Source organism: Artemia franciscana, chromosome 2 (assembly GCF_032884065.1).
Source record: "Artemia franciscana chromosome 2, ASM3288406v1, whole genome shotgun sequence".
NCBI lineage: Eukaryota > Metazoa > Arthropoda > Branchiopoda > Anostraca > Artemiidae > Artemia > Artemia franciscana.
Window position 1 is genome coordinate 29,987,590 of NC_088864.1, and position 22,058 is coordinate 30,009,647.

The 22,058-nt window shown below is 35.0% G+C and overlaps 2 protein-coding genes across 8 annotated transcripts in view; one reads left to right on the top strand and one right to left on the bottom strand.

Moving 5' to 3' along the window:
• The window catches only part of LOC136039992 (zinc finger CCCH domain-containing protein 11B-like), a 33,418-nt gene extending 19,232 nt beyond the window's left edge, over nt 1–14,186 (top strand). For 4 of the 5 annotated variants that reach the window (XM_065724083.1, XM_065724074.1, XM_065724079.1 and 1 more), the window contains exons 5-6: nt 3,269–3,882; nt 13,954–14,186. In XM_065724083.1, coding sequence (XP_065580155.1) covers nt 3,269–3,882; nt 13,954–14,103 — 764 coding nt within the window. In that variant the 3' untranslated portion in view covers nt 14,104–14,186. Of the gene's footprint in view, nt 1–3,268; nt 5,338–13,953 lie in introns of those variants that run through there. The other variant, XM_065724066.1, reaches the window with a different exon arrangement.
• Nucleotides 11,528–22,058, bottom strand: part of LOC136039976 (paired box protein Pax-6-like) — a 54,487-nt gene continuing 43,956 nt past the window's right edge. For all 3 annotated transcript variants that reach the window (XM_065724046.1, XM_065724051.1, XM_065724039.1), the window contains exons 7-8: nt 15,857–16,032; nt 11,528–12,672 (exon numbers count right to left, since the gene is read on the bottom strand). In XM_065724046.1, coding sequence (XP_065580118.1) covers nt 12,327–12,672; nt 15,857–16,032 — 522 coding nt within the window. In that variant the 3' untranslated portion in view covers nt 11,528–12,326. The remainder of the gene's footprint in view (nt 12,673–15,856; nt 16,033–22,058) is intronic.

Here is a 22,058-nt window from a genome sequence, read left to right on the forward strand (position 1 = left end):
TCTAACAGTAGGTCTTAATACTGAGAAGAAACCCCCTTTTGATGAAATTACAAATGCTGCGCAAAATGCAGATCCACCTAAAAGATGTTTCTTTCTTCAATGCCTTAGTAGCTCTGGATAACATTTTTTTTTACAAAACTCTTTTTAGGTTCAGTAGATTTTTTTTATAGAAATAAAGATCGACAAGACGTTTTTTAATGCCAACTAAACGAAAACAAAATGAATATTTCGGGAGGACAACCGCTTTTCGTCTTTAGCACCATAAGAGAAAGTTAAAGAGAAGCACTTCTTTTCAGGTTTTATCGAAAGGACTAAAGTTATCAATCATACCCACGCATATTCCTCATAGTAAAAATATTGCCAAAGCAGAAAGCACAATTCACGACTCCCGTGTTGAAATTCAAGAGGTTACAGAAGTTACACCAAAGTTTGTTGATACTCTGTTGGACCTGTCCTCTTTTCATAATCTCAAATCCAGCAATTTAAGCAAAAGTGAACAATATACCTTACGGTTACTACACAAAGACCATTCCATGGCTGTTACTGAAGCAGATAAAGACAATACTGTAGTTGTAATAGATCCATACGACTATGATAAAAGAAAGTAGAGATTCTAAGTGATTCTAGCACTTACGAAAAACTAGCTTCTGATCCGACAAAAGAATGTGTTCAAGAAGTGCGAAAAGATCTTACTTATCTAATAGTAAAAGGTGAAATTCACGTTCTAGCCTTATAAAGAGTTTTATCCCCGGGGCTCTATGGCCCCGTGGCCATAGTCTTACTTAAACTCACAAGCCTGAGAATTTTCTTCGGCCGATTATTTCCTCATTTAACAATTCTAGCAAGGATATGAAAGTTTTTCTCAGAATCATATTGGCCACTTGATCATGCTTAAAAATCTTACCTCAAAAATTCTAGGAATTTAGTTTCAAAAGTAAGATAAGCTTTGGGTATTGCAGATACGAAATTGGTAGTTTTTATGTGGAATCGATGAATATCAATTGTAATCCCAAAGAGGATGAACTTATTCTGGATCAGAAACTTACTGCTGACCCGTTTGTCTCTGAAAAATCTACACTCTCAAATCAAATGCTTCTTTCGCTCACAATTCTTTGTAGCGAAAGTTCTTGCTATTTTGTTATAGAGGTATTTTTTACAGACATAAATTTGGACCTCCAGTGGGGGCCTCCAATTGTTCCTTTCAACAATGGAAACTGGTATTATTATGGAAGACCCTGAAGTATAGGCAATTCTACAAAGTTTTAATAAACCTAAACTCTGGGGTCGTTTTAAATGATATTTTTATTCGTGGGAACATGAAGAAGAATCTCTGAAGTGTTTCTTTGGATTGATTAACTTCATGAATATAAAACTTAAATTTAGTGAAGAATTGGAGGTGAATAGGTGTCTTCCATTTCTGGATGTCCTGATACACTTAGATGAAACATGTTTTGAGTTTGAGACTTATGGAAAACTTACACATACAAGTGACAAGTTCTTCTATTATTCTTCTCATCATTCTCCTGCTGTAAAAAGAGGGATAGCCACTTCTTTAGTTGATAAAGCAATACATGTATTTTCATCACATTTTCTCCACTCACAGCTTAACCACATCAGGGATGTCTTGTTAGGAATAAGTATCCGATCATTTTAATGGATTCTGTGATTTCAAAGCGTATTAAAAAACGAACAAAAATAGACGCAGATAACACAGATCAAAATGAAAAATCAGGTTGTCTTTGATTCCTTTATTTGAAAGGGACTTTTGACCACATTGCCAGAAATCTAAAGAAAAATAATATTTTCATTTATCGTAAACCCGGTTAAACTACTAGGTCACAAATTAATCAGGGCACAGATCTGTCTCTAAGTTTAAAGTGTACTTTAAGAAGAATTAGGAAGTCCAAACTATTTTAATAATCTAATATAAAAAGGTAGAAGCTTACACAGAAAATGCTATATTTAACGTATTTTATTTTGCATCTAATGTTTTTTCTTTTTGTGCAGGAATTTATGAACCTAACATTTCACAAATAGCGTACTGGGTTTTGCCTTTTTTCAAAGAGCTTCACTACTTCAATCTTGGACAGCCAATCGGCGTTAAAAAAAAGTCCTTTCCGTGAGCTTTCCCAGCCTAACTCGCCTTGTAGATCGTAGTTTCTCGATTAACTTGGGAAATTGGGATTTCAAGTCTTCGTCTCTAGGAATACAAAATGACGGATTATTTTAGGCGATTTTACTATTATAAGTTTGTGCATTTAAGTTCGCTGTTCTGGTTCCTTAAGTTCATTTAGCGATTTTGCATATGACGATTTTAAACATGTTTTTGTATTTAAAATGGTGAGGCTAACAGCCATTTTATGAAAACCCTGAGAAAGTTTATTTTAAATAAATTCTGTTCGAGATGCAGAAGTTGTATCATTTTCCTTAAGTGTTTAAGACTGAGCTAAAAGCTGAATTCCCTAGCCCAAAATATAAACTTCCACCAGATATTTACCTAATAGTATTTGCACCTTTACCAACTTCCATTGAAAAGTGTTTCACTGAAGGCAATTTATACCTTAAAAAATTTATATGTGCTCTGACCGATGTTCTGGGGCCTGTTTCGCGTTTGTTGATTGACGCTTATATAATTTAATGTTTGACTTTCTCTGTTTTTTTTTTGTATTGTTTTTTTTGCAAATTTCTGTTTTTACAAAACTTTGTGATTATATATATATATATATGTATATATATATATATATATATATATATATATATATATATATATATATATATATATATATATATATATATATATATATATACATATATATATGGATTTCAGGTATCCCTGTTAAGGATTTCAGGTATTTTTTTTCTTAAGAAGAAGAAGATGAAACCTCAGTGTGAATTTGTTCCTAAATCTATAATATTTTGCGTCTGCTATTCATGGTATATTTGAATTCTTCCACAGCTGTATAATAAAAAGGGTATTAAGTTTATCTCAAAAAGAGAAATAGTCCTTCATCAGTACATCCGAATTAAAAATAATCTATCTAAAAAAGAAAAAAAAATCTACTGTCTTCTTATTTTTTCTTTAAAGTTTTACGCCAACCAACCAGTGAAATCAATCAACTAAATGATATGTTCATTCTTTATTTAACTATTATGTTTATGCGTATTTGTAATATCTTTTTGACGAAGGCAATGTGTTTGTGTCTATTTTAATAAGAATTTTTGTGTTTTCGCATTGCTTGCTTTGTTTGAAATGTGTTTTTTTATTCAGATTCAGACATCGAAGTGGATGTGAGTCGAGCACAAAATGAGGGTGAACCACATTATGTGAAAACTGTTGATGAGATAAAACTTTCAAAAATACAAGCTGAGCAAGAGTCGTGCTTTAGCTACGGTGCTTACGCTCAGCTTCCATTTCTTCAAAAAACGGCATCGAAGATTGATCTTAGAGAGAAAATCAAGCGCAATCAGACAAGCAAGAGTGATGAGGGTTCAAGAAAGCAAGAAACTCATGTGAAGACTATTCAAGAAATCAGAACTGATAAAATAAAAAAGGAAAAAGGTGCTTTGGTCAAAAATGAGGATGATTTGATCTCTGAAGGACTAAAACGAACGAGTGATTTAGTCGAAAGTCAAAATAGTAAAAGAGCTAAATGTGATGAGAGAGAGTCGATAAATAAACTGATGCCTCTGCTAAGGAAAGACTCGTGCTTAGCTAACTTGGAGAGTATAGAACACAAGCATGACGCATTTATTTGTTCTGCGGATAAATCGATCGAAACCCCATCTAATGAGATTAAAAAGTCTATGAATCTTTCTCACTTCATAAACTTAGAAAAAGCTGAGGAGTTACTAAATTTCTCGGGAGAAGAAGAGACTTTGAACGTGAGTAGTAATGATGGACAACCTGAATTATTATCGAAGCCGGAACACTTAAGTTGGAATCCAAAGGGCTGTGAATCTAGCAAACAAGCGGACAATGAGTACATCCTAAAAATAGATGAATTTGATGCTTTATTTCCAGATTAACCCATTTTCTTCTTTGATTTTATCTTTTCTGGCTTAATTTGCAGCTCTTGTTAATGAATTTTAATAGGGAACAATTGGATTTTATAAATAAAAAATTTCTAGTTTGATACAAAAAAAGTTAATTTCGATGTTTCAATGTACACGTATCTGCATAATTGACTGCGCACTAAATAACTATGTGAAACTTCATGATGATCTTGAAGGAGAAAAAAGAAATTGCTAACATTGCCGATTGATGTATTTGAAAGTTTTCGTTTTTCTGTTGCTGTAATGTCAACAGGAAACTTTAGCATCCGTAGTAATTATCAGGAGAAGTAAACTGAACAATATTGCCGAATAACTGAATTGAACAGATATTGTTTATTTGATGTTGCTTTGATAGACCAGTTTGCTAAATTTGGTGATAAGATTATAAATTAAGAGGAAAAGTGCTAAAACTTGGGTTCCTTTGTAATTTCTACGAGATATGTTGCTTCTACAGATGAAAACATAGAATGAATATTATTATGCCAAATACAAATATTAATATAGTTTTTGAAAAGTTGAGTACATAGTATGGGGCATTAATTCTAGTCGATCTGGTATTTGACACCATTTTTGATATTAAGTCAGACGTTGCACTTAATGCTTTTACCTTGGAATGTCGTAATATCTAGGCTGGATATGGCCTACTATTTTCTTTCTATCCTTGGACTTACCAAACAGCTGTGTTCTAGAAATAGCTTCGGATAAATTATTGCTGCTATATCCTTGTTTCTATCAAAAACATATTATTCAGTCTATACATTAAACGTGCTAGATAGCGTTGTATTTTTGCAAAAGATTGCTCAAGTTTCTAATCTTTTTCCATTACCCTTCTCTGATATCCAATTTACAAGTTCTTACTATTAAACGAAATCTAATTGTTCAATCACACGATTTTCTAGTGAAAAGGTGAAAAAAAATTGAATTGAATGTCTGCGTACATTTTCGAAACTATTACTTACATTCGATACTGAGAACGTAATTAGTGAGCCAGGGGTCAAGAATCTTTGAGGTAATGCGTTACCTTAAAGAATCACGTGTCTCGTCCATTATAAACCGTTTTAGTTTGTGTTGTCAAACTATTTGGAATTGATTGGGCGGTCTTGTCATAACTTGTAGAGGCTGAATAAGAATTCCCAATAAAATGACCGGAAAACTAAAAGCCGATACCTAATTTCCACGATAGCTCAGAATTACCATTTAACTTCTCGTTTTTTGTGCCAGATATATTCAGTTTTAATGAAACTTACATACACAGAAAGTGTCAATATAGTTTCTTAGATTAAATGTAGCAAAATTTTCGTTTTAAATTTCCAGAAAGGGCAGTCCCTGACAATGTTCTATTATACCTGCTCAGAAAACGTTAAAAATTAGCTCAAAGGAATTAGCAAATGAGCAATTTGGCTGCCTTGGGCCGATTATCAAATGAGCAATTTGGCCACTTTGGGAGTTTTCTGTGGAACCACCCACTTTGATTGACAACTTTGCCGATAAAAGGGACACAAAATTTCACTGTCTTTCTAGTCAAATTTTACATTCAAAACTTAAATTCTCGACAGCTCTCGATGACAGGTCCCCTGGGAGTATTTGCTAATGAACACTTTGTCTTCGTGAAGGTCAGCAGACGCTTAGGCTCAAAAAATTATTTTGAGGTACTGTATCCTCTTTATCTCAGTTTTCAAGGGCTGTTCTAAGTAAAAGTTTTTTAATAGATGTTTTTAAATACTGACTATAAATACTCATAGTTTTAATACTCAATAGCTTAAAATATTCACTAAAGACAATTTGGGTCTCTATATAGTGGGAGGCTGACAGTAATTCTTTTCTGACATTTTTTTTACTTCAAAATAATTCTTTAGAAATCTCCAATAGAACACTCTTGACAGTCACCAGCAGCTCATTATCGTACACTATTGGGGTATCTAGTATATATATATATATATATATATATATATATATATATATATATATATATATATATATATATATATATATATATATATATATATATATATATATATATATATATATATATATATATATATATATATATATATGTGTGTGTGTGTGTAGATATATATGTATATAAATATATACATATATATATATATATATATATATATATATATATATATATATATATATATATATATATATATATGTATATATATATATATATATATATATATATATATATATATATATATATATATATATATATATATATATATATATATATATGTACATATTTAATGACAGTAACAGTTTAAGGGCCTCCCTGTAAAGCAAAATAATTTCCTGAGGGGTGGCAAAATTACGATAATATAATAAAGAAAAGATAAACGATCCAGGTGACACCTCTCAATCAGTACTACAAAGTATTCACCTAAACCATTGAATCAAATATATGATTATAATCATCCCCCGAGCGCTCATTCCTACTTCCCAATACCTATAAAAAGAAAAACAGAAATAAACAAAAGAAATCTTTAATCATAGTGCTCAACAAAAAAACATCCCTTAATTTTTTCGTATTACTCAAGATGGTTCCAATTGGATTTCTGCTCTCTCCCCCTGAAGCTAAGAAATTGTCGATTGGGCTGAAACAATCAATGGGATGCTAACCTGTACAGAGAACCGAGTATCGTAATTGTAAACCGAAGATCTAAGATCCGTTAAACTATCAAAACATGTAAGATGTACACCGTGTTAAAAGCTAAAAATAAACAGAAGTATAGCAGCCTCCTATGGCTGGGAAGCTGGCTGTATCTTTTCATGCTCGCGTGTATTCTTTGCCGAATCTCGTAGCTGTAGGCCTACCAACTACCGAACACAATTGTTTTTTAGAAGATGTACAGCCAAATACTGTTTCAATTCAATGTAAATGGATGGACAAGGGGAAAATAATGTAGGTCTAGGACCGAAAGAGGGAAAAAATGTTTATATTTCTCTTAACTTGTCTTACAGTCTTGCCGAATCTCGTAGCTGTAGGCCTACCAACTACCGAACACAATTGTTTTTTAGAAGATGTATAGCCAAATACTGTTTCAATTCAATGTAAATGGATGGACAAGGGGAAAATAATGTAGGTCTAGGACCGAAAGAGGGAAAAAATGTTTATATTTCTCTTAACTTGTCTTACAAACAGACTGTGAATGACGATAGAACGAGACAATGTCATCAAGTATAAACCTCAGGTGCTTACAGGAAGTAGCACTCTTTTTAAGTTCCGTATCCTGAGGCAATTTCCTGAGTAAATAATATAAATAAAAGAAACGCAGGAGAAAATGACAAATATTGGGCTTACCCAGATTAACCTGGAACCTATTTACCGTCAACTAAGATGGAACCTATCAACAGGGTGTTTCGTTGATGTCTGAAATAACTCCTGTCTGCTTGGCTGATTGAGAAGTAAAAGCATACTAAAACTTAGAATTATAGTTTGGTTTTGTTTCTTATGTTTTAATAATAATTGTCTTCGCGCAAATCGGTTTTCATACATGAAGCCAAACAACAATTTACGCGTGGAAGACCTAGTGGCGGTAGTGCTATTATAGTCGACGATCACACCTGCTGTAAGTTGTACGAGTCGTGTGACTTCTACACTTGTTTGGGATTCGTTGGATCAACTAGCTTTTTCTTCACCAATATATATCTTCTAACAAACCTGAATAATGATCGTTCTGAGAAACGCTATGCCGATGTGTGTAGCTGTTTAAGCAGACTTGTGTAGAATCGGCAACAGACGCTTTCTGATTTGTGGAGACTTCCAGTGTAACCCCTGCTTACCTGTTAAACTAAAAGGTATCCCTCTGTCAGCACTCTTAGACTTGATATCCTTTTGTGACAAAGATCATCAGTTTACATATATACACAATAGTGGCTCTACGAGTAATATCGACCATGTGATAACAAGCTTTCCACTCATGAAAAATATAAGCATTGATTCCGACCATACCTGTAGTGATCATTTAGGTCTGTCTTTTAGTGTCCCCTTTCAAGCTACTGCCAACTGCGCAACCAAAAAAAAACACTATCAAAACTGAGTGGAAAAAAATTGACATGATGCTGCATCAACACACTTGTGACGAAATCCTGAGAAAACTTAAAGTGCCCTACCAGCTACTACTGTACGGTGTCCAAGATTCAGTCGCTTTAAACATCTATTGTGAGAAAATTTGCCAAGCCATAAAAACCGCGGAAAAGTTAGCCGTCCCCGGTCGTAACATCCGTTCTGATCCTCAAAAGCCAGGTTGGGATAAGTGTCCTCTGGTCAAGCAAGCAAAAACGTGCTAAGTTGCACAATATCTGGAAGGAATCCAATAAGCCCAGATCTGGAGTAATCTACCAACTATTTCGGAGCACAAAGAAGGACTGCCTAAATCTAACGGAAAAGCGAAGAGGCTGATAAGGTTTCAGAGCAAGCCTTAAAAAACCAGAAAGTGATGTAGAAGTTCTTTAAGAGATCCCAGACCGGTGGAAAAACGGACTCATCTGACTTTCCGGAAGAGGAGAGGTTAAGGAATTACTCTACAATATTTGGTTCCAAAGACCCTAAGCATGAACGGGATTGTGATAAATGCTTAAACGAAAAGCTCAAAACCTTATTAAAAGTGCGAAATACCTTTGTGATATCTAAATCGGCTGTCGCTAAAATAGTTTGTAAATTAAAACGCAGAAAGGCACCTGGTCTCGATGGTATTTGTCCAGATAACCTAAGGCATGACACTGACCTCTTGTTTAAGTATATCACTCCAGATGTGTGTCGATTACGGTGTGGTCCCCAACTCATTTTGTGCTGTTGCTCTGTCAAATATCCTCGAAAAAGGGAAAAAATCAAAGTCAATGCGCAGGATATATACCAATTACTGTTTCAAGTCTTCTCAGTAAAGTCCTCGAGCTGCTTCTCCTTCCAGAGATTTCAGGAAGTGTAAATTGGATTATCGTCATTTCGGATTCCGCCGAAACCCGAGTTGCGTGTTTGTACATAGGCTTTTAAAGAAAGCTATTGACAAACCCCACAGAATGGGATCCTCACTCTTTGTTTGCAGCGTAGACATCTCAAATGCATTCGATACAGTTGTGCAGTCTGAGGTGTTCCTGAAATGGTTTGAGTATGGTGTGAATGCTCATGTCGTAGCAGTCTTATCTTTCTGGTACTCAAGCAGATTTGTGAAAATTCTTAAGCCGAACTGGCCAGCCATGACAACAAACTACAAAGAGTGATAAAACTCAGTAAAAAAAAAAAAGGAAAAAAAACATCAAACGAGACTGAGGCCAGAAGAGAGAAAAGAGATGAAAGACTAAAACAACGCGGACATTTCGCCTGTAAACTAGGTGTCTTCAGCACAAGATAAAAAGAAAAAACAAATAAAACTACCATCAGTATTAATAAATACAATTGTCGCAACTGATCCACGTTGGGAAAAGAAGCTATTTGAGTTCTGATTGAGTTGATGTTCTTATTGTACTTGTTTCAAAACACGTTCTTCAGCTCTCCCTGGTGCTATGATCTGGTAGACGGTTGAGTGCCAAGCCGCTCGGTCGTGTGTGTATGGTGCACATATTTCAAGCCACTGCTTGTCCCATCTTCGGCCGTGTCGTTGGAAACCACAAATCGGCTCTAAGTCCGCCTTGAGTGCAAGGGGTTTGCCCTATAGCGCCTTTTTAGTGATGTGTCATCTGACCTCCGACAAACATGGCCAAACCAAGTTAGGCGAAGTTTTTTTTTTTTTTTTTTTTTTTTTTTTTGTTAGAGCTTCTATGTCATGCTTCTGGTGGCATCGTCTTCGAATTTCAACGTTGCTAATTCTGTCTCGGAGGGAGACACCGAGGATTTGTCTCAGGTAAGAGTGGTCGAATACTTTCAGAGCATGAACACCCGCTGGTTTCAACAGCCATGTCTCGCGTCCGTAAAGGAGTACGGAGAAGACAGTTGCTTCAAAGATCTGGATTTTTGTTTTTAGTAGGACGTCTCTCTGTCTCCATAGGTTCTTCCTAAGTTGAGCAAAGACTATCGATGCTGAGGATATTCTGCTCTGGACTTCCGTACTGTAGCCGCCGTAAATGTCGATGAGGGATCCCAGGTATGAGCTGGTCAACGACCTCTAAATGGGAGTTGTCGATAGAGATGCCCCGTGTGAGAACATCCTCAGAATTTGTAAATATTTTGATTTTATTCTTACTGATCTTCAGTCCAACCAAATCCGCAGTAGCAGCAACGTTACACGGCATGGCTTGCGCATGATCTATATCGTTTTCTAGCAAGGCATTGTCATCTGCGTAGTCAAGGTCTTTGATGGAGAATTCAGGGCTTACTTTAACACCTCTGGTAGATTGCTTGGTGCGCTTCATGATCCAGTCGATAACAAAGTTGAAGAGGATGGGGGACAGGATGCAGCCGTGTCTCAACCCAAAATTGATGCCGAGGCGGAGGGGGGGGGGGGTAGCAGTGTGGTTGGTATAAACCTAGAGGAGTATTCAAATAGCTAAGAAACCAGCTTACCCCTAGAATTAGAATTTCATTCTGAATCCAAATATGACCTTCTTTTCCGTCGTAAATTCAATTTTAACCTAACTTAATCTAGCCTAACCTTTTTTTAATCTTACACATATATATGGCCCATGTTACATATTTCCCATACATTTGTTGATTCAAGATTTTGTCAGCGTTGATTCAATTTACGGGTGAACCGGTTTTGACAAGATTAAGGAAACACAGATATACAAGCCGTATCTAAAACAAGAGAAAAAGATATCATCGAGAGTACGTAAAGGGCTTAAAATTGAACTTGCTAAGGAAAAGAATGTCATATTTGGATTGAGGATAAAATTCTGATTGTAGGTCTATGTTTCTTAGCTTTTAGAATACTCTGTTAATCTAAATATTTACCGTGTGGCCAACGTCGTTGCGGTGATTCAGTAAAATATGCAATGGAAATTAAAGAATTAGTTCTAAATCTACCCGTTTAGCCAAAAAGCTGAAACATTATGATCCAATTTTAGTTAGCCCAAAAATACATTTAAAGTTGGAAATTTCTGAACGGGTCGAGACGGGTGGGTAAGCTGGCCAAGATATATGGGGATAATCGGTGTGTGTCGATCTCCTCTATTTAACCCTATTACCGCTTAACATTGTTCAATAAGGTACCCATACTAACGCAGTCAGATAATAAAACGCTGGCCTGTTCCTTCTAGCATATATAGCATCGCAGGTTTATTAGAATGTTAAAAGGAGGCTTCATCAAAAATTGTTAAATCATCTTTATTAGTTAACACGTACAAACACTTCCTTTGAGAGAGAGCCCTTTAAAATAGTCTGCCACGATGTTCCCTCGCTGATAGTAAGGTATTGAAAAAAAACCGGATATTTGGCGATCAAAATTTTTCCTATCTGCCCCACTGTTTCTTTAATGTTTAAAAATCATTCCTTCTAGGGTTCGCCTTCCCCCTAATTTGGCATAAAAGAAAAGTAGAATTGTGGACGGTTTTCTTTATTTTGACATGCAGCTTACAATAACTTATAACTCGCACTACGTAATGAAACTTTGATGAATAAGTTTAAGCACTTGGTGTTGCGAAAGACTAGTATAAAAAGAACAAGAAAAACACACTGCTCGATGACTCTACCGAGAGCACTTAAATCCTCCGGAGAAAATATATGCACAAGTGTAACTCTGAGGTAAACAAACATATATGAGATTTTATAAAAAAAAAAAAAGGAGAAGAAAAAAGACAATTACTTCCAAAAATAATGTACAGGCACCGAAAACATTAAGAGACTCTTACAGCAATCCTTCTATGGCTTTATTTTATCGAAGCATCTATGAAACTCAAGTGAATCCCTCCCCCCCCCACGCCTCTCATGGCACGTAAACATTTTATTCAGAAAGTGTACTTTTTTCACTAAAGAAGGCCAAAATTCTTAATAACTGGACAACAAATTCTCAATTTCGGCCTTAAGAGTCACACCTTCACATCAGTGGGACCTGGGTATTCTAAAAAGAACCCTGACTTGACGGCCATTTTGTCCAGTATGAAAAAACTTCGTAAATCTACAATACGAAACACCAAGATTTTTCTGTCCCTTAATTTTGTTTTACAGCCCTGCTTACTTTACACATTAATCATGATGTTAGGTACATAATATGCAAACATAGTGTTCGCTAAATCTGTATCATTTGTGCTTGTACTTCATTTTAAATAAGCAACTCTACACAACCATTGCATTGTAGCTATTATTGATTTTGTCACCCAGTGTTCAATCAGGGATTTTGCTACCGAGACCAATATTGTTGATGGGTAAAGTCTAACATTTGACCTGAGACAGCCACTGGAACACTTACACCTGGTGAAATCAAACCCGTTGGTCCTTGATGATGCATCCCATATTGTCCCATCATATGTGGCTGGTATTGAGTATGCCCCATTGCTGCTGTGTTGCAAGAACCAATACTAGGTCTAGCGTAAGCACTAATTGATAGTTGATCATAATTTGGTCTTGACCAGTAACTGGCTTCACGCTGCTGCAAACAACTCGGGGAGGAACTTGGCTCAATTTGGGCTGATAGGGGGGTCGGTGGCTGAACTCCGAAAGCCGGCACAGCTCCAACAGCCATTGCACTAGAAATAAGTATTGCTCTTATGTTAACTGGTCTGTCCATAGCGTTTTGTTCATAGAAGCTAAATAATCAAACACAAAAACATTAAGGAGATAAATACGCTGTTAGATCTATTTTTAATGATTATGACGCATTCACCTATTTTTATTTAGTCAGGTTTGTCCAAGGAAAGAGAATAGAATCATAGAATATTATAGGTCATAAAAAACAATGATAATTTGAAGTATAAAAACATTCTAGGTTTCATGAAAAACACAATTACCGTGACAAAGTTAAATGTTTCCTGTGTTCATCATGAGTACTTGTACTCTCTTGTGTTGTAATCGTTATTGTTAGGTATTAGCGATAATAGCCACGCACATTTACCAACAGCAGGGTGGAGGGGCAACACTCCATCTAAGAGTAACGAGACTGCACATGAAAAGGATTATATTACAATATTTTTAATCCAAATTTGCGAAAGAAAAAATATATTTAAAGTATTATGAATTGTTTTTTTAGAATATGGAAAAAGATGATCATACATTATGAGTTTTGCATAATGAATATATGTCCATCCAAAAACCCTTTATTATATATATCTAGCTATTTTCCCATTAAAAAAAAAAAAAACTATAACAGAGTGGATTATTTCTTCTCTTGGTTTTATTTAGAGGCAAAATTAACAAGCAGAAATCATAAGACCCAGGAGCACAGCCAGAAAAGTCTTCTGGGATTAACTATTTTCAGAGCGGAAGAGATAACCCACCTGGGCCTAATACACACACTGAATGTGATTTTTATACACATACTATTTGATTTTTGGTAATTTTTTTTAAGATTGTTGTAGCTACCCAGTAACGCAAGGTCCAGCGAGAGTAGAATGTATTGAAATGTGATGCATTAAAAAAGATAAATAAGTGGCATTATATTTTGTTTATCATTATTTAGGTAAATGTAGTGAAAAGTGTTTTATAAGTGCTTTAAGGAAAGTGAAAGTATTTTAAACTACAAAAATGTATATGCTATTGTTATATTGTTGTATGGTAAACTAATGGATGGAGAATTCTACGCTAAAAAAATTGTTTTTAGAAAAAAAAGGTAGATAAAATGTACTAGGAGAGGAAAAATTATGTGTTTAAGGAATTAGAAAAGTGAAAAGCTAGGGAATGTCGAGTAAGAGGTAAGATAGATAGGTAGTAAAGTGAAGGAGTATATAATAGTGAAATAGGAATCAATTAGATTACAAATAAGCAGGGAGTCTTAGATAAAAAAAAGAAATAAGATTTTTTTTTATTTTCAGGAGTACGAAAAGAAAATAGTTACCGGTTTTATTCTATCCATTACATTAAGTATCACCAACCCATCATCAAGAAAACGAAAAAGAAGAGTAAACGAGGAAAGGAGGACCAAATACCGCTGGATAAAAAAAAAGAAAAGAAGAAGAATTTAAAGTATGCATTAGAAAAGGATTTTTTATATTTTCAAGATTGTAATCTATTTTTGAATGAAAAAAAAATCGCACACTGAAAAGGAGATAGCATGTTCTGGTGCACTTCAAACGTGTGGGCAGTAGCATGGATAGAGCTTTCGAGGAAAGGGATAAATAGTGACCTCCTGAAGTATTCTTGGTCTCGAAATAGGGATCTCCTAATTTTCACATAGGTCACGAGATTTCTTAAAATTAAGTGAAAATCTGCAATCTGCCTCATTTCAGGCCTCTTCTAAATTCTTTCTAGAGTTATTGCAGACTTTGTAGCGGCGGAAAGGTCAATATTCTCTCTCTACAGGCACACCCTTAATGGCAAAGTCAGGAAAAAGAGGAAATACTCGATTACAAAGAGACTCATTAGAAAGTCACAATTTACAATCGTTCTTTGAAAAGGCTAAGCCTTTTCGTTTCAGAAGCACACATCCTCTGTCTAAAGGCTTGTCAATGATTGGTACCACTTCTTTGTGTGTGGCTGTAAAGATACCTGCCTTTTGCATGAAATTGCTGTGGTGTTTCGCCTTTCCATTATCTTGGAAAACAAACTTTCCTTGTGTCTTTTCATTTTCTTAACGCTACACTTTACTAATTTTCCAGGATATGTGCTTTGCGTCCCAACAGCACTGCAGAACAAAAAAAATGAGGGGGTGAACCACACCCTTGCTGTGCCCTTGATGAGACAACACAAATCTTGGGAGGAATCAAACCCATGTCACCTCTCCACACTAGTTTTCTTTTTGAGGCTCAATTTTCAAGGGACAATTTTTTTCTGACTGTGTGCGATCGACGAAAGGCTCTTTCTGACGAAAAAAACTGATTATAGTGCTCTTTTCAAGTAGTAAAGTATGTCCGGCCTTAATAAACTGCTCTTTTTCGCCACTTTGGGAAATGTGTATATGCAACACACTTTTCGGCAGAGAATAAATGAAAAACAAATGAATTTTTCAGATGAAGGAAAAGAGGAACACTAAACCTTAGAAAAATCAGAAACTATTCTCTATGAGGTTTACTGCCAGTCTCCTTTGAACAATGCTCTTCACGAGAAATTTAAAGATGCAACAAAGATGTACTGTTGGTACTTGCAAATGCTTTATTTTTCTGAATGCCTCGATAAAAAAACTTCAAATGAAGATCTTACGTTTAATGCCAATTCAGTTAGCTTTTTCTGTTATAAAGAAAGTTTAAACTTCAGTATTAATAGCAGAGGCTTGGAAGGGGTGACACCCATCTTGTGTAAAATAATTTATCTTCGTTTTAATTTTCAGTGTTGGTCTTAAGTCTCATTTGAAAAAAAAGTAAATATACGTGCGGTCACGATGGTCCTTCAATTGATTTCTTATTTACTGATTGCGTCGTGGGGGTATGTTTATTGACTAGTGTAGGATTGAGTGACCATGATTAGGACCAGAATGTTCAAGTAATCCCACTGAAAGGCTATTTGATGCGACTTCTTGTACTACATTCAAATTAACGTTCTAAAATGTCGTTAATATGCCATAATTTTTAAGATTATCTTCTTGTTTTAAATCATCCAAAAAATGGTATCCTGTAAAAGGCAGCAGAAAAGCTCTTTTCTGTTATCTTATTTATTTCAAAACCACTTATTTATGACATAAAGGAGTAACTTTGACTTTTTCGAATCACCCACAAGCTGCAGAAAAGCCAACAATTGTTTAATGATAGCCAATGAGCAAAAAAATTTTTTTTGTCAAACTACCTGTAATCACTGTTTGCTGTGTGGTATGGAGGATTGTAGGTATTGCTAACCATTCTCGTCGGACTAGTTGAGCCATTCGTAAGAGCTGACACTCTATCTTCCGTGGAGGGTGCCCTTCTCTGATTTCGTAATTTCTCCTCACGTCTCCACTTGGCCCTCCTATTACTAAACCATACCTGAGATAAAAGTATCGTTTATTAATGCAACCAAAGCAGACAAAATAAAAGCAATAAAAAATAGTCCTTTTTAATGATTCGGTGTTTATTGTTGAATAATTTCTGAGCTTGTAAAATAGCTCTAAATCTTTTTTTATCCATCTTATTTATATAAACAAAAAGCCATGTTCGTCGACTCCTGGATTACAGTTAAATTTCGAAGAAGAAACAACGACAAGTATAAGGGGGTATATTGCTCTTTCAACACCCCGCTCTTACAGCTAGTGTCTAACTTTGGTTTCAAGAGAAAAAAAAAATATGAACGTGAACTCTTCAAAAACAGCAAAAATTTCAGTCCAAATTTTTTGAAAGACATTAGTAATTATCCGCAGTAATATAATTTATACGCTCTTATATAAGATTTCAATACAGTCAGCTATACAAAGCTAAATTTTAGACAGCTATACCAAAATAATTACGCAAAGCTATCCAGCACAGAGACCTACACTCAAACGAAGGTTATCTTCAAATGAAATGTTATGTTATTATCTGCAAAAACAAAGCTTGGAGGAGAGGAAGAGAGGAGGCCACCCCAGCATTGTAAGAATAATACTACAAAACTAAAGAAAAAATAAAGTAAGAGAATCTTATTATTATGGAGGAGTAATCAAGTATGTTAATTTATTCTTCTAGAGCACCTGGATATTAAAGTTTTTTTTACTGTTCAGTTTAAACGTTTTCCCATTAAAAATATTTGAAATCTTAATGAAAATTTAGATTTTTCGCGATTCAGTAAAGGTTTCTAGCTTACTGGGGTGTCCATTTACGAAAGTGTAGGAGGGGGGAATGAATTTTAAAAAAGCTTTGAGGGTGGAACTTTTTTGTTTTTAGAATTTAATCGATAAAAACAAGAAAATTGTATTTTTTTTCAATGAAATAAGAAAAACAGCTATTTTTTAAGTCTACTTGGTAATTGATGCACCCGAGTCTATACATTCCAGATAAATCGAAGAAGAGCAAATCAGGGAAAGGGACCTCGTGGAACATATATATAATAAAATTATAGGTAGAAACTGAATATCATACGGCCAAAGTCATGACTGGAAGTCCTTAAGTTTACCAAAGCTTAATCTATTGAGAAATAAAAAATAAAGTCGAACTTAATTTATTGAAAAATAAGGAATAGAGTGGACATATAAAATACATCAGTATCAATTTCGGCGATAAAGGAAAGCACCAAGAATTCTCGTAGTTTTATATTGAATTATCTGGAAACATTTAGAACGATAGGACTATGTCTAGGTACATAGCTAGAGAATGTGTAAAATATGACACTAATACTAACAACTGACTGCTGGACCAAGCCACATGAGCCCAACACACCTACGCATACCCCTTCATCCCAATCTATTTAAAGCCTCCTTCTTTACACCTTCCCAAGAAGTTCCAGTCCCTTAAATCCTTCCTCATGACCTCCTCCCACCCAATTTGCAGACAATCTACTTTTTTGTTTGGCCCTAGATGTTTACCCAAAAAGGAGTATTTTTGGCAGTTCTTTATTTGCTGAATGTGTCCTAGCTATCTCAACCTTTCCCTCAATATAGCCTTAGAAAAAGGGAATATGACCAAATTTTTCGCATAACTTACTATATGAAATATGGTCAGTCAGAGGCTACTCAAAACAATCCCTAGACAATGGCTCTGGAAAATATCCAATAAATTATTTTTTTTGTATTTCAGAGTGCCAAAGTTTTAGATCCATTCTGGACCACGGCCACCACTGTGGCTTCCAGCATTCTAATCTTGATTCGCAGACTATTTTTGCTCTTCTGAACTTTTTCAGCTGTGATAAAAGACCCTGGGGCCTGAGTTTTTTGGTTTTAACGTCTTCACTGCGTCTGCTACTTTATTTATAATGCTACCTAGTTAAGTGAAGCTATGCACTTGATCAATCTTCTAGGTACCCAACATCACCTCTTCACCTTCACTTATTCTCAGTCTAAGCGACTTAGACATTAATTTTCAAGCCCATTCTTGCACCCTGAGCTTTCGAACTTCCAAAACACCATTCATTTTGCTAGTATAATAATATTTATCATCAATATCATCAGCATAATCTTTATCTAGGAGAATTTTACTTTCTCATTTGATTCCATGCTCTCCTAAAGCCTTTGCCGTGTCCCTTAAACACTTATCAATTAAAAGAGTAGAGATTTGGTGGACACATTCTCCCCTTCCCAAGACGACACAGTTCTTTTCCTACAACTTTATCTACATCATCTTAAGTCTAAAAGTATTATCATTACTAAGCAATTTTTTCTTACAGAAACCAGACTAATGGTTCTATAATTACCACACTGAACCTTGTTTTATAGAGGGGTTTAATTAGAGTTTCCTTAATATAACCAGGTACTTCCCCTTTTGCACAAATCATATTCATAACCTTCGGTAATTCATCTCTAATTTCAAAACTACCAAATTTAAAAAGCTTATTACCAGACTATCCTCTTGAGTCTTTTTTAATCCTTTTAGTACTACCTCTAGTTCTTCTTCGCAAAAAAAAATCTTCCTTCACTTCTAAAGTGTCTCAAACTTTACCCTTCTTTAGTATATCATTTCCTTTAACTTTATAGCGACTTACCACATTCTCAAAATGTTATCTTATTTTTCTTTAACTCTTTCCTTATCACTGATCGTGATCCAGTTCCCATCTTTAACTGGGACAAGTCCAGATTGACTATCGCCTCTCAGTTTTTTAGCATGCCATGCTGTGTTTTACTATAATGTCGTCTAGTACATCTTCTAGATCTTTAGAAAATTTATCCATGACCTCAACTTCACATCTGCTTATTACATGTTTTAATGCTTACTCCACTTTCCTTACTTTCCTCTTAGTTTTATATGACCTATCACTTGAACACTCCCTGTACAAGCCCCCCCCCCTCTTCTCTACTAAATTTGAAGATATTCGCAAATATACCTGGCTACATTTCTAACTTTCCTCCCTAAAACACTATCTGAAATTTCACAAACTATTTTCCTAAATCATTCCAACCATCTACATAATCTAGTAACTTGTGTCGATTCTGCCAGTCTTTTGAGTACAATAGCATAACCAACAAGGTGGGTCGTCTTACCGTCTTGTGAGTACCATGTCCACTTAAGGAGCAGTATATGACCAAATACTGGGTTGATTATAACTAGACTGTTACACCTATAAATTGCAGCGTCCTATAACAATTACTATTTTCATTTCTGACACTAAATTTACTTTGGCTAAGATACCCTTTATTTCTATTTCTACGTAGCGTAATTAAAATTCATCCAAGTCTGTACTGTCTTCATCAATCGGCTCTACATGAGTGTATACTACTATGACTGATACCTTACATTTTCCAATAATAAAATTGGCAGCTAGCATTCTATTATTAATACCTCCCCAACCTAAGCAAGACTTAACAACTCATGAGCCCTAGTCCCTGACAATGCACCCTATCCTTACTCTCCGAGTAAATAAATCCTATATTACCTATTTTAATGTTCACTACAACGATAATATGGATTTCTGAAAGTCCTAACAAGTCCAATGTAAAAAGTTTGAATTCATCAGCCAATAATGAAAGTAAGGAGCGACTCGGCTCATTAGTAACCGAAACTCTAGAAAACGGAATTTTGATATTAATAGATACATCAAACTAATAAGGTTTTTATGCTGATTCCAATTATATAAGACTAGTGTTACATATCAAAAGCTTTAAGCCGGAGAAAATTTTGCCTGATTTTCGAAAAAAGGGGGGGGGGGAATATCTACCAAAATCTAAGGAATGTTAAGACAATCCCACCGTCAGATTCAGTTTATCAGAGAACCCTACTGTAGAGGTTTCAAGTTCCAGTCTCTAAAAATTTGGAATTTTATACTTTTTTTACCAGAAAAAGTTCACAGATGTGTGTTTAGTTTTTTATTTGTAATTCCCAGGGGTGAGCGCATCGAGGAAATGGTCCTAGAATACCGGGGAACCACTCATTCGAACGGCAATTAAAAGTTTTCCTGCCCTTTTTAAGTGGCCAAAAAGATTCGAGGGCAAATAGCCCCTTTTTGTCCCAAAGTCGTCCAATCAAAATTTTAAGATAGCCAGTTGAATCAGCATACTTGAAAAGTCCAATAACTACGTCTTACATGACCCTCCACAGCCCCTGGGGAAAGGGCTGTAAGTTCTGAAATGTGTCCACTGTTTACATATACTGTCTATTACTGAGAAGTATACAGACGTTTTCTGGAGTGAGGCTTATTGTATACGGGTAGGGGATCTTTCTGGGGCAGAATTTTTCGTGGGGAGGGAAGTCTCTCGGGATGAAATTTCCTGGATAAATTTTAAACTGGGGGAATTTCTCAGAATTTGTAAGCAAAATTCATTTTATGTGTCTTACTTTCTCTTTGCCGACTCAATTTTACGAGTGGAGATATTCTAGGGGAAAATTTTTTGCGGTGTTAGAAGTGTATGGGTCATTTTTCTATACGGGGGGGGGGATTTTCCGCAGTAGAAATTCTCCATGGGATATTTTTTGCAGGAGCAACTTTCCAAGGGAGGTGATTTCTAGGGAAATTTTTCTACCGAGGGGGGGGGACCAGTATTATTTGAAAAATGACGAGAAATTAAATTCTTTCAAATAAAAGTATGTTGAGGAAAAATTTCCCATGGGAATTGTCAGCGAGCATGGAATTGTGTTTCATGAGTCATTTTCAAAGAATTGTGACAAAAAGTCAAAATTTGGCGTATAGAGCAAGCCACTGAGGAGGGGCAGCCTCCCCTCATATGTAGAATAATTTCTGCTCCTCTTAAGTTTTAATGTTGATCCTTACTTTTAGTTGAAGAAACTTTTTTTTTTTATTTAATTTCTGATCGTTTTTCAAATAGAGCACGGCAATCCGGCTCCCAATAATTCCTGGTAGAAATATTTTTTATGTTCTTTTTTCACTTAACCGTAGTTATCGTTGCTTCTTTATCTAATTTTCATTATGTATTAGCTATCCCTCCCAGTCGAGAACCGAATATAAACTCATAAAAGAGAATCATGTAAATAGCATTATTATCGTAAGCGGATTAGCTTCTAATTTGTTCTCAAAGGCCCCACAAAATAGAGGTGTGAAAACAAGGCGACAAATTTTGTGTAGTTGGGGGAAAAGAGAATTGATGAGGGACATCATTTTATTTTCTAAATGATACTTGTGGGTGTGTGTGTAATATTTTTGGCATGGCTATGGCATCGACTAATCAGTAATATCTAGTAATTTCATCAATTCATAAGTAAAAAAAAACAATAATTGTTTTTTGCCTCTCATTTTTGATTAAGTAAAATTAATCAGTAAGACATTCATAGGGCTATACAAAGAATAATTGGTTCTTTATTATTCTTTTTGCTTTTAAGCTTAAAAGAAGCAGAAAAAACATTGCAGTTCAATACAAAATATGAATTTTCTTATCTTTGTTTTTTTTTCTTTAAATCTTTAAATCTATTTAGTACGGTGTCTTGCAGGGAAAGCTTGAAAATGCCAAACAATATACAAAAACACTGATTGTGTAGTAAAACATAAACACACTAAAGACATTGTATTAAATATTCAAAAACACATTAAGTTTAATACAAAAAACACGAAAAGACAGATTAAAACTCGTACAGCTTATACCTATACTGTACAATGTATTTACTTGGACATCATATTTTATTTGATTGTGAACGAAGATACGATATTGGGCTTTTGAAACTTAAGTGGTTTGGTCTTTCAGTCCCGAATAATTTTAAATAAATAAAAGATGTTTCAAAGAGCAATGCTGTAAAATTTAAAAGTCAAGGAGCAGCTTTCTCAAGAAGAATAGAAGAAAGAAGAATAGAAGAAAGAAGAATAGAGAGAAAAAAAATGGTACTCAGGAATCAATCTTTTAATTGGAAACTGAACTAAACTTTGTCGATTTTGCCACAAATATACAAATTTTCCAGTGATGGCTGGTGTATCAAACACTAGTAAAAATCCTGGCAAAAAATTGCCA